This window comes from Pelecanus crispus, chromosome 8 (assembly GCF_030463565.1).
Source record: "Pelecanus crispus isolate bPelCri1 chromosome 8, bPelCri1.pri, whole genome shotgun sequence".
Lineage (NCBI taxonomy): Eukaryota > Metazoa > Chordata > Aves > Pelecaniformes > Pelecanidae > Pelecanus > Pelecanus crispus.
In genome coordinates, this window is record NC_134650.1 from 30,564,118 (window position 1) to 30,577,250 (window position 13,133).

The 13,133-nt window shown below is 36.2% G+C and overlaps 1 protein-coding gene across 3 annotated transcripts in view; it reads right to left on the reverse strand.

Moving 5' to 3' along the window:
- Positions 1 to 13,133, reverse strand: part of CHD9 (chromodomain helicase DNA binding protein 9) — a 99,013-nt gene that overhangs the window by 13,014 nt on the left and 72,866 nt on the right. For 2 of the 3 annotated variants that reach the window (XM_075715566.1, XM_075715568.1), the window contains 13 exons: positions 12,226 to 12,336; positions 11,334 to 11,530; positions 10,351 to 10,550; positions 9,692 to 9,851; positions 8,648 to 8,737; positions 7,519 to 7,622; positions 7,279 to 7,396; positions 6,557 to 6,614; positions 6,195 to 6,237; positions 5,815 to 6,034; positions 5,481 to 5,683; positions 4,320 to 5,228; positions 2,068 to 2,231 (listed from right to left, as the gene is read on the reverse strand). In XM_075715566.1, the coding sequence (XP_075571681.1) occupies positions 2,068 to 2,231; positions 4,320 to 5,228; positions 5,481 to 5,683; positions 5,815 to 6,034; positions 6,195 to 6,237; positions 6,557 to 6,614; positions 7,279 to 7,396; positions 7,519 to 7,622; positions 8,648 to 8,737; positions 9,692 to 9,851; positions 10,351 to 10,550; positions 11,334 to 11,530; positions 12,226 to 12,336 (2,577 nt within the window). The remainder of the gene's footprint in view (positions 1 to 2,067; positions 2,232 to 4,319; positions 5,229 to 5,480; positions 5,684 to 5,814; positions 6,035 to 6,194; positions 6,238 to 6,556; positions 6,615 to 7,278; positions 7,397 to 7,518; positions 7,623 to 8,647; positions 8,738 to 9,691; positions 9,852 to 10,350; positions 10,551 to 11,333; positions 11,531 to 12,225; positions 12,337 to 13,133) is intronic. The other variant, XM_075715567.1, reaches the window with a different exon arrangement.

Consider the following 13,133-nt stretch of genomic DNA (forward strand, 5'->3'; position numbering starts at 1 on the left):
TTATGTTATTATCTTCTAATTCTAAAAAGAAGAGAAATGACAAAATTGTTAATCACTGGACTTGGACCTAAAAGATTTCTAAGTTCCTGGATTTGTACAGACTCCCTGTAAAACTTTGTGAAAGCCACCTCTGTACTTAATTTCATCACCTGTAAACAAATAATATAGTCTCATCTATACAGGGTGTGGGGCCTGCAAATGCTTGAAACACATTATCTCACCTACTTTTAAAGGAAAGAGACGGTAACTACCAAAGCAGCATTTGTGGGTCTGGGCTTTGACTCATTGGTAGCAGGGACTGAACCTGTGGGCAGCACCATAACATATCTGGCAAGCAGCATTTATAAAACTAGATCTACAGACTTTTATTTACATCTCATTTTAGCTTTTCAAACCATATTATTCCTCATTCACGTTCTTAGACACCAAACATAGATCTGACTTCACACACCTGCATAATACATAGATCCTGAGTCCCAATAAACTCAGCTAAGTACAGGTAGAGTCCAGAAACCACCAAGTCTTCTGATACTTTCAGAGTGCATGTATTTGTAAATAAAAAATGTGAATGCTAAAATTACCTGTTCTGTAAGCAAACATTTTTCGCCAAGTTCAAGGCCCTCCCCTGTATTTAAAAAGTCTGATTTTGTACACTCTGAATGTCGTTTTTCAGAATCTGCCAAGCACCTGTGACATGGGAAGTTATGCTCCCCTTCTCAAAACGAACGTTCAGAAATTATGAAAAGTACTATTTAGATTTAAATGCACCTTCCAGGAGCAAATGTAACAACAAGTAAAAGCTCCTGAAAGTTCAGATCCCGCATCTATTTTCCCTGTTTCATCACCCTTTTTGTCTCCTGTGTTGCCCTCCTTTTCAGACTTTCCTCAACCGCCTGACCTTGAAACTTTTCCTTCATTACAAGCTTGTGATCTGGCTCTTAAGTGTCAAGCTGATTTGCAACTCATGCCTGTTGCACAGAAGGAGATTTTGAAATTATGTTTTTTATTAAAATGCCAGTGTATATTTTTTTTATATAGCATATGCCTAGCAACACACTAAACATGCTAAAATTTCTTTAAAACTATTGAAAAATATAAGCCTCAAAAAAATCCGTCACAAAAGTTAACATCACATGGGCTTTCCTACACTTTAAAAAAGAAAAAAAGGTGACACACTAAAACCTCTAAGTGTAATACGGACTATAAAAGCAAGTAGATTTTTCAGACCCAGAATATGGCCAAGTCAGTCTCATTTTCCTTACATGTCAGGAAAGAAACCCATCCAAAAAGATATCACAGTTCAAGTTTATGTAGCGAACAGACATTCGGCATTCCAGCAGTTCACAACTTTTGCTTCATCTTCTTAGTAAGCTAGTCATCGAAAGTGTAAGAAACTGCTCTGCGGTCTTCCAAGCTATGTCAGCCACAGAAATTCAGATACGACTAAAGAGCTTAAAAATATTCAGTATTTATTTCAAACCAGATGAACTTCCAGTCACTTAGTGTTATTATCTTTTCAAAGTATACTTTAGAATTTCATTAATTTCACTAAGTCCGATACAGAATTGTATAGTTAAATTGTAATGTAAAAGTTTTATTACAGCAGTGCTTCAGCCAGTCTATATTTTAACATGACTTACAATTTTGCAGCATAGCTGAAGGAGTCCTATTACTATTAAGAAAGTTTTTCTAATATTTAGCTTAACTGATTTCTTGCTCTGTTTCATTTTTTACATTCTTTTGGACTACTCTAAACAATTCCTCTCAATGACTTAAGATCATCCAAATACCTGATAAATTATCTCACCTTCATCTTAAATATGCTTCATTTAAAGAATTGTTTCCTATGTGAACATTCTGTCTTTTACAGATACAGCTATACAACTGATGTATAAAATGCTTCGTCGTAATTTTACTAGAATTTACCATGAACAGAATTCTGGGGTATTTTCCCCCAAGATCTCCCCACAACGCAGTGGTATGGTTTTAACATATTTAATTGAATACTAATGTCACAGCCCACCTTCCCCCACAACTTTGGTTTTCAAAGTAGTACTATAAACTTGCCTTTGGCCAGTACGATGCAGCCAACATATATCCACCTTGTAGGAGATAAGTGGAATTTGGTGTCCCATTATTCATCTGGAAACTGTCTTGCGTCTCATCTTGTGTTGTACTCAGAGAGGCTACACTCTCTTCATCATATGCTTTTATATGCGGGGTTCCTTCTGCTAAATAAAACCACTAATATCATTTGATGTTGTAAAGAAGTTAAACATTCACTGTAAGAGGTTCAGGTGAACAAAACACACAGAACGATGTTCAGAGAAAGTCCAAACAAAAAGTTAAACTGAAGAATTAATCTGTTAGGTTTTTCAGGATGACTGCTGATCTTTTTCCAGGCATGTAAATTCCACACATATTCCTGTTAATATTTCAAGAGCTTAACATGTCAAAACATGTAGCTATTTGAAAACAGACATCATAAGGCAACATGCACTAAAATATAGAATTAAATTGAAATGAAAAGTGTCTATCACCAGAACATGGCAAATCTACTGGGATACTACTTTAAAAAAAAAAAAACCCACCCCATTTCATTTACTGGATGGAATGCTGGGTGTTCCACGTCTTGAACGCATGCATCTACATCATTTATTTTTTTAAATTTAATGACAGAGGATTTTTTCCTAGTATCTTTCCAGTGTGTCCTCTGACTGTCTTGTACTTCTCTCATTATTAATTTACTTTTGCCTCCATCCAGACAACAATGTAATTTCACTATGACATGGGGAAACAGTCTGAAACTAAAAAAACAAAAATGTACTGCCTGAAAAGGTAAATACTACATCAACACAAGGAGATGAGAGTATTAAAGGACAAGTCCACAGAACTCAAATTTGTTCTTAACAATAGCTATGTATTGAGACATCTGATACAATTTAGCTCTCCCTTAAAAGATGTTTCAAATGTGAAAACTATGCCAAAGGTCCATGATCATTGTACAACATGAAATAAAACCTGCGCTTAAAATTAAAATGCAGATGAAGTTAACAGAATTTTCCAGCATTTACCAATCTCTTCAACACCACCTTATAGCAAAATAGCCACAAAAAGAAAGGCTGACTGATTTACCAGATTTTGCAATCTGAGGAGGGCACAATTACTTGCCTGAACTGACTGAGCTGGCAGAAAGTAAGCCTAGTATTTGGACTTGTAGCACCTGTTATAGTATCCACTATCTAGAGCTAAATATTTATGTCATATAAAACAGTGAGAAAAGGAATGCTTAATGTTTGCATACAATTGTTTCCTCTCATAACCGTCCTTCCACTACTACAGACAGCAGCATCTTAATCATTTTGTTAAAGCAGCATTTTACTTGCCCAGTAATTATTTTCCCAGGAAATTAACCCTGTGGTTTCCATTTGTCATTTCCACAGACAAGAGGATCCATCTGATTAACACAATGCCTTTTTCCCTGAGGTAACGGGAAAAAAAATTTGCCTATTTACTTATTCTGTAATCCTACTGCCTAACTTCATCCTCTTCCTTCTTCTATTACCATTTGTTATCACACAGTATAGAAATCTTTTCACATTCTGAGTCTCAATGGGGCAAAACTAGAGGACACTTCATAGTATCAAAATAAGGACTATATTAAATAATAATTGTTTGGTTTATTAAAAATTTTAAATCACTTCACTGATCAGAGGTTTTTGCTTCTACTTTGAAGCTTTCAAAAGTGTGTCTGTTATTTGGTCCCATGCTCTATAATCGCCTCAGTCTTTTCTAAGCAGGTACATATTTAGTGTTTGAAAATTTTCAGTGCAAGTATACTGCTTGGCTACCTCCAGTTTACAAGAAAAAGTAGCTATAGCTGGGACAGAAGGAAGCTTGCAGATTTCATGAAAGCACAATGAGGAAGCTACAAAGACAGCAAGAGTGGAAAAAACAAACAAGGAAACCAAAAGAATCTATATTTAGGAAGAAAAAGAAACAGTTGTAGGGAATGCACACACACAATATATTTCCAGAAAACATCAGCCATTCAACTTTCCTCCCACACATGAACCACATGTACAGTAAGCTTGCTTAGGGAATCAGCCAACAAATCCTACCTACCTCATCCAAGGCACTGATATGAAGGAAAGAAAATGCCGTACCCCTTCAAGTGAGTTGTAAGAATATCAGAAGTCAAGCAAATACATTTAAGTCTACTTTTGTGGCATTTAATACCCTTTTTTAGACATTTTTCCATTAAGAATAAACTTGTTCAGTTTAAGACTTATACTGCAGAAATAATACTACACACATACCACGTTTTTGTGCCTCCTCTTCATCACTGTCACTCTCTTCAGACGACGATGATGATGATGACGACGATGATGATGACGATGATGAGGATGATGACGATGCTGAAGAACAAGATGAAGATGATGAAGAGCTAGAGCCTGATCGAGAGTGTGAACAAGATGAGGAAGACGAAGAGGATGAAGAAGATGACCTGGAAGAACAGGATGATCTATCTGAGTCAGAGTCTGAGTCAGAGCTAGAGTCAGATCCCCTTTTGCTGACTCTCTGTTTTTTGGAAGCTGGGTTTGGAGTTAGAGGCTCTGTCCTTGCTGCCACCATGCGCCTATCTGTTTCAGTCTTCATGCTAGGTTTGTGGTCTGTATTTTGTGTTGGTGTGCCATTTTTTGGACTCAAAGGTTCAGATTTCATTATTGTCTGTGTCTCCTCTGTAGACATAGATTCCTCTTCAGAAGACTGAGGGTCCTCTTTCAGATTTTCATTTTTTGCTTTTGTGTCCTCAAAAGCATTCACTTTAGCTTCTGACAATCTTGACTGAGGTGTAAGAGGAGAAGCAGATAACGCCATCTGGTACTGATGCAAGAGCGGAGTAGAAGTCCTTGAGAGTGCCACTTTATTTTGATTATAGTTCCTCTGGGCAGACATAAATGAGAGTTCGGGATCACGAAGAATATGATAATCTGTCCTGCTAACTCCATGTTTAGCAGCTCCAATAAGTAAATCCCTGTCATGAGTCCCACACTCCCACCAGACAGGTAAGTCTGGGTTTGGCTGGCATAATTTTAGTCGTTCAAACAACTGTGGGTGTCTAAGAGCCTGTTCTCTCACTTTCCTCAGGAGTTCAATGCGATACAAAGTCCGAGAAGCACGCTCCTCTGTAATTGGTTGGATAAAAATGTTTGGGTCTACGAGTTCTGTGTTAAAACAAAACAAAGATGAGAATCTGGAAAAAAAAACCCTGCTGTAAATCAATACTAGAAGTAGATGGCTTTAATCAGTTAATGTATGTGTACCCATTATAAGCTTTCAGTTTTACATTTCAGAAGTTTCATCGTTTCCTTCTCCCCCATTTTTATTTTGGAACATGTGAAAGAAAAACCTTTGCAAGATAAGCACTGGCAACAGAAATTAAATATAAAACTAAAAGTAAAAATATACACACCCACCTTCTTTTGAGGGGAGACGACAGACTCTCCGGCACATTGACATAAATGCATACAAGTACTTCTCTAAGCTCTCATCAGTTTTCTTATGTAGTCTAGCCATTGCTCTAAATTTGGTCCAATCAAACCGTCCCCTTTCAGGATCAAATACCACTCCGAATGTGGACACAACTCTGTAAAAGTCAGCTTCTTCTCTTCTTGTCCATCTTGATCAGCAAGAAAAAAATTGGAAATCCTGTCATTTTCTTCACTATTTCACACAGCTAGCAATTATTATTTCTTCAAAATTTTTTATATAAGGATATAATAAAAATGTGTATTTGCCTGCTGCACATACCTTTGCTGTCTTTCAATCTTAGCAGCCATCTTTGGATTTAGAACAGCTTCTTCATATGGAGGCTGCATCATACTGGTTTGTATTGGGAATGCTGGCTGAATCTGCTGGGCCTGCCTATTTTTACTTGTTCGTTGATAAGCTGTTATTAGGCGGCGAAGACGTGTTGTTAAGGCAGACTGAGTGGGCCAATAGATTTTGTCTCCTTCCATCATTTGTCCATCTATATTAAAACAAAGTCACAGGAAAAATAAAGACATTAATCATTGCTGGTGCCTATGGTTCTACACTAGGCAATCTAAAACATTTTAGCTAAGAGTCAGGAGAATTAAAGAATTCAAAATAGACTGAATTGGCTCAGATTTGAAGTTTTATGTATTTACCTCCGTCTGCTATTACTAGATCACCTGGGGATGAAACATCATCCTGTAGAGAAACAGAAGTGAAGCAAAATTCAAAATGTAGCCCTCTCCAGAGATTTAGGTTAAACTTACATCTTGCAGACAGTTTCAGAATATAACAAAGAACAAGAGTTACATATATTTTTTACCAATGGCTAACAAGACATACAACAGTTATACAATTCCCTCCCATTCCCCCCCGCCCACACAACTGCAGAAACACACAGAGTAAGTTCTATCGATTTAGAGAAATACAGAAAAATGTAGTAATTTGCTCAATGAAAAGGTGGAAGCATTACATTCTAAGGGTGTTAAAAGAAGCTATTAATAGGTGCCTACTATACCTCTATGTCATCTTTAAACATTGCCGGTGCTGGTTTGTATTCTGGATCTTCTACATCCCTGTTAAGATTTCAACACAAAAGAACCCATCTTAGTAATATTTTAGAAGTCCATACAGGCTTTTCAATTAAGCAAAACTCATTTAAATTTAGTTAGATATACTGTATTTTAATTTTCTATTTGAAAAATATTTCATGGCTTGAATCCTGCCTCCCAATTCACTATCTCATTCAAAGATGTTCTTTATGACCACAGCTGCTAACCTCACTGATGCAGCAATGAATAAAAGCAGTTCTCCCTTTCAGAAGCTATCAGTGATACTCAAATTGATCTACTGGGTTCAGCGGTTAGCTACACAAGACTAATACACCAAGCTGACTGACCTGAAATCAAGTTAAACAGGTCTGCAATACTCCGCCTTCTGAAGGCTTTTGCACTTCAGTGTCTAAGTAATATTTCTGATACAGCAACACAAGGTAGAGTCCTTGTTAACAACAAATTGCTGCATTTTTCCTTTAACTGCAAAATCCCAAACTTCAATGGTTCTGTTACAGTGTTCCTAACTCTTTTCCACTCTGTGAGAGTAAAATCAAAGTAGTATTCTTCACAACGACATCAAACTAGTATAAAACCAGTTAAGAAGAGAATAAAGTACAAGATATAAATTCAGTCTCGCTTACTTTAAGGCCCCAAAACATTCATGCCCACTTTTAAGTGTTCATACCCATCAATATAATCATTTGCTCTCTGTTCGGCCGCAACTGCTTTTTCATCTGGCTTGCCAACCCTTTCCAAGAAGCACAGCGCTGGGTCTGCTCTGATAGTGTTGTATTTTTCATAACCTATAAAGGAAAAAAGAAGTGGCAAAAATTCAACTTTCAGAGTACGCTATAAAAAAAATTGAGTGTAGGGTGTTTATATTGAGGGATGGGGAAGTACATACGCAGCCATCCATATTACTCACCATGTTTAAAAACTCCAATTAGAAGAGATTTATCTGCATCTGCATCCCACCACTCAGCAGGAACTTCAGAGTGATCTGGCTCAGGGACCCAAACATCAATTTCACTGAGGAGAATCACCAACAACACACCGACATCAATAATATTCAGAGGAAGAAATAATTTTCTCTTTGTACATTTGTATTTTATGTGGGGTCTAAACTTCTCTCTTCAAGCACACATATACAACATTCCATGTCTAGCAAACTAATTCAAAGATTACTCTGAAGGTTGTAAAGAGTCCTAGGATTGAAGTGTTTAATTTTTTAATGCACTTTGTTATTTAATAGCAAATAACAGTTAAAAAGTGGATGATTATGCTACTAAGTTACGTAAGCCACACAATACAATATTAATTTATCATTAAGAATAATTTTGATAACCTAAAGAAACTGAGGCATACCGTTTTCACCTCTGCATTCAATAAGACCCTAAAAACAGCAATACAAAACACCCAGACAGCTTGGTATTTTATATTTGACAGAGACCAGTAACAGAGAAAGAATATGAAAGCAGAACCAGCATACAGTATTATTCCTCTCTCAGTAAACTCTGACAACTCCCAGCAGGTTGTGCTTACAAAACTTAGCAAACCAAGGAGTATATGCTTTTACGTTTAATAGCACGAGATGGACTGTTCTTCCACAGATGTTTATAACAGCTTTCTGAATCAAATTAAAACTTTCTATCCACCACAAGCTCCTGCGAGTTCAAGAATTTCCAAATGGCAATACTTGATTTAAAAAAAAAAAATAATGAATATGCAGCACATAACCAAAAGTGTGCATAAAGAGGCATGAGAAACCCACCAGTTAGAATGTAAAGTATATAATTCTGTCTTTCATGCACTTTTTCAGTCTATTTGACTTTAATAATTTTACTTTATATAGCTAGACTCATAAATAAGTATCAGGACTTCCTCATGTCAGGTCAAAACAAAATGTTTAGTAAACAAAAACATTTTTATCACAGCCTAGGAATACAAATATTTGGTTTTAACGTTTCTTATTTAGGTCTAGGAAGATTTCTTTAATTTTTCGTTTGACAGTTTACATTTAAAATAAACAAGCAAAAAACCTCTCTATAGTTCACCTGGCATCAATTCCATCAAACACCTTTTGGAATTCATTACCAATGACTTCTTGTTTTAAGTAATACAGCATTCTTACTCGAAGCAAGACCCTAAACAAAGAAAAAAGAAGTACAAATATTAGCAGTCTAAAAGCTTTCAATAGTTGCAGGTGGTTTTGTTTTGTCTTTTGCAATATCACAAAGCTTTCAAGACATTTTCCTAAAACATACTTCCTTCAGTTATAAGAGGAGGTAACCTCCAATTCAGGTCACCTAACATTTTTTATTACAATCACTGTTTCAAATCATTTCATTGCAAAAATTCTTTCAAGACCTAGACAAAGACCAGGGCCATCAGAACACCCCTCACTTGCTTTATAAAATACTGCTAAGAACAAACTGCTGTTTTCCCTTTTCCTACTTAGAAGATTCCCTTAGAAACTATCCAGCGGGCTGACAATGAACATCTTTCACATCACCTTTTCATTCCTTCTCACTTTGAATTTTGTGCATGACCCCAATGGCTTCTCTATGCTTTATCTCAATTCTTGACTACAGCTGTATGAAGTTTTCAAGCACAGTATGACAAGTTTTGCTACAGAATAATGATTTATCTAAAACAAGCTCATTCATGGCTATGAGCTTTCAACAAGCTAGAAGCTCAGATTCTCAGAAGCCTAGGAAACATGCCAGGTAAACAGCATATAAGATTGAGGGGCAACAACTTCAGTGCTTTCAGTTTCTTTGCTAAGCACTCCCAAACTCTTTAGTCCTTTGGCTGCTACAAGACTCCCCAGATGTGCTAGCAAGATCGATCTCTCTTTCTCTGTACAGACACAAACATACAGTTTCTTTAAAAATGATGAATTTAAATGTGAAATACTCAGTTCACCTCCTAATACACTGCAACCTATTTATTCTAATCATGCAAATACCCTTCAAACCTGTTCCTTCATAGTGCCACAAGTATTTTAAAGTCTTCTAAGACAATGAGTACTTAGAAGAAAAAAGAATCTTTACATAATATAAACACTGAAAGACATTCACACTTTAGCTACTGCTTACTTGTTGCAATGGTGTTTTATGTGCTTTTTGTATCCTTCATCTTGCAACAGATGTTCTGGATTGTATTTTCGAAGCCATTCTGCTTTGTGTATATCAAAAGTGCTAGCCTGGGTCTTCACTTTTTTTCCTTTTCTTCCTCTAGGCACAGGGGCTGATAAGCCTATATAATTTAAAATATAATACAGTAACAGCAACAGGTAGGTATAGATCCCCATGACACATAGTTCCTATATCCTATACCAGTATTGTGACCTGCAGTGCAGAAAAAAATACGAGCATCACAGCCTCTGGATACAAGGTTTTATTCTCTTTTGTCTCTTAGAGCATCTCTGGATTACATTTCACCAGCTAAGGACAAAACAGGAGAGGGGGAAAGAAAGGAGTGTGTTGTCACCTACTATGAAACAGAATAGGTTCTTATGAACTGAAATGAAAAGAAAGCTTACACAGAGTATACCAATCCATTTGGGTAAGCCATCAAATACAAAGCAAAGCAGAAATGACACTTCTTTTTCCATCAATTGAATTGTGTATGTGGAATAAATTCCATTTATTTCAAAGGAGGACATATTCAGAGAGAATTTTTAGCTGTTTTTATCCCAGTACCACAGACATATGTATATGAAGCTATTCAACTGCAGAAACACGTAAATACTTACCCAGATGATTCTGTAACTCTCTTGTTTGCCCGTCCTCTGTTGGGGTAATGAGATCCCATATAAAACTTTTTATTTTCTCATCCCCTCTGTAGTGAACAAGACAATAGGCTAATAGAGCTCGGCAAATTATCTCCACATCCTGTTCATTCAGCTGTCTCTTGAAGCGACCATGGGACAAAATTTCTCTCCATCGACCCCACCTAGTGCAAAGTGAAATGCAAATCAGTACTCAGAAGTGAAACACCTGGGTAGCCTGTAGGTTTCTGTCACAAAATGAAATTTCTCTGTAAAATATTTATCTTTCCACTTTTTTTCCTTCAGCTTAAGTTACTAAGTAGAAATACGAAAGTAACATTTGCAACAAAACTCCACCTGTTTAAAACAGAGTTTTAAACAAAACTTGCCCGTTTACAAAGAAAGTATGGATGATTGTTTTAGGCTTCTAAGACACACAACTGATGGGAACTCATACTGATAAACAAACACAGTCATTTCTCTTAAAAGGTGGGCGAGAGAAGACCTAAGATTTTATTTCCAAATCAACATATCTAAGGATGCTTAAAATACCTGGTTAGATTTTCAGTTCCTATTCTCACCTCATGGAAGTGCAAGATATTCTGCAATTATGAACATCAAGTCACCTACCAAGCCTTTATTTCGGATATTTATTTATTTACAGAGTTTTGAACCTGTCTGCAGCACTTACTGTAATGATTTTTAGAGAGACTACTGTAGTGCTCACGTTAAATGTCATAATCTCCTTTGAAGAAAGGTTTTCACCTCTCTTGAATGTTTCTTCAACTGCAAATTGTCAGAAAGATTTATACAGGGTGCATGATAAATTCACATTCTAAATAAAATCTACATATACATACCAGGTTACTGCCAATTTAACTAAAAGTTATTCCATAAATACTGTTTAATACATGAAAAAATACTATTTTTTTAAAACTTTCCAGAATGAAGAAGGATGTATACAATACCCATAGACAAGCAAGTTTTTCTCCACCCGAAAGCACTCTGTTCTTCCATATCCACTGGAACGGTCACACGGCCTGCGGAGTTTTGGTTTATCATCACCCTCACTCTCTACTTCAGACAACTCGGCCAGCTCATCTTTTGTAGCACTAAAGGGCCGTGTTTGCTTCCTAATTCTTGGGGTATCAATAACCAGGCTGTTCTGCAAAATTTCAAACAAACCTTATCAGAGAAACAGTTGGTAAGTTTTTCTTAAGTAGATGGCTTCAGTTCAGAAACAACAGTTTCTATCTAATGTCATTAATACGTATTTTGTAAAGACATCACAGTAAACACCTATAAAGCAAGTAAAACATTTTGTGGTATTTAAGGCAACAAAACATGGGTCTCACACCACGATGCCAGTACATTGGTTACAAACAATACTGAATACCTCATCTGAGCTGAATACTTACACAGACTATGTTGCAGTCTCTGTGAGTAAAAAGGGGCACTGAAACTTTTTTAGAACTGACTGCATGGGAATGCCTTCAAGTACAGCACACAACTTCCACTATTATAAAATTTATATAATTCTTAGTTGGCTATTTTGCAGATTCCAGCCCAGGATTTACAGACAAATGAACAGGACAATCTGAACAATTACACACTTTCAACCATTTCCAGGTCTTTGACAAAAATCAAAGACCCCCAAACTCTTGTGGGACACCAGGGAGCTAGGAAATACTAAAGCCATCAGCAGGCTGATTACCCATGCACAAACTAACCAGCACAAAAAAAGTTTGATTTGTTGAACTATTACTCAAAAAAGCACGAGAAATCCTACACCTGCTATTTCAGAATTCAACAGCAAGCACGTATGTGAAGAAACATGCATTAAAAAAGAGAAGTACTTACTCTACCACTGATAGCATCTATATCTATTTCTGCTTTTTTGGCCCATTTCTGCCAGAAGTTGGGATCATCTAGTGAAATATCAGTCCTGTTTCCAGATGCAACAAAACTAGCCTGTAATAAATAAAACTAAATCTTACCAACATCATACATCACAAGTTTGTAGAGTTTGAATGCCTCAGTGCTGCAAAGACTGCATAACCTTATTTCATCAAAAATCTCCCAAGCAGCTGTTAAGACCAGCAGTTACTTACAGAGGAAAACAACTCAAAAGTTCTCCCTCCCCCTTAATTTTTTAAAATCAGATACCCAATATATCAGAAAAATCTAATGAACTTTTATGCACTATCAGGAGACAAGAACATAAAGCAGCAAGATTCTTCTGTTTCTGAGAGTGAATCTAAATTACTTGGATGGAAGAAAATACAATCTTTTGAAGAGGCTTATCAGCATTTGGGGATTTTGTCTCATGCAAAAGTACTCGCTTGAGGGAAATTTCAAAGGAGTGTTTAAACTACCAACAATCAAAGCTTGAGAGCATGGAATAAGCTTAATTTCAGAAGGCATTTAAGAAACCCTGATACACTGCTTTTGGGAAAAGAGTAAATACATATAAAAATTTCTAACTCTTCTGATAAAAAGACAGGAATGATGATGTTCCCTAATTGGATTCCTCTCTCCTTTAGAATTCTATTTCTTATTTAACCTGCAATCAGCAAGATATAAGAGAGCCTAAATAAATATATATTTCTAAATATATTTTACAAATTATATATAAAATATAATATACAGTTATATTCTGAAAAGTTTTCCTTTTGCTTTGCCTTTTTTTTAATTGTCACAACTGCGTTCATGAAGTACCCACGTTCCAAGCTCAGTTACACTGCTTGATTTTAGTTGTTTATGTATTT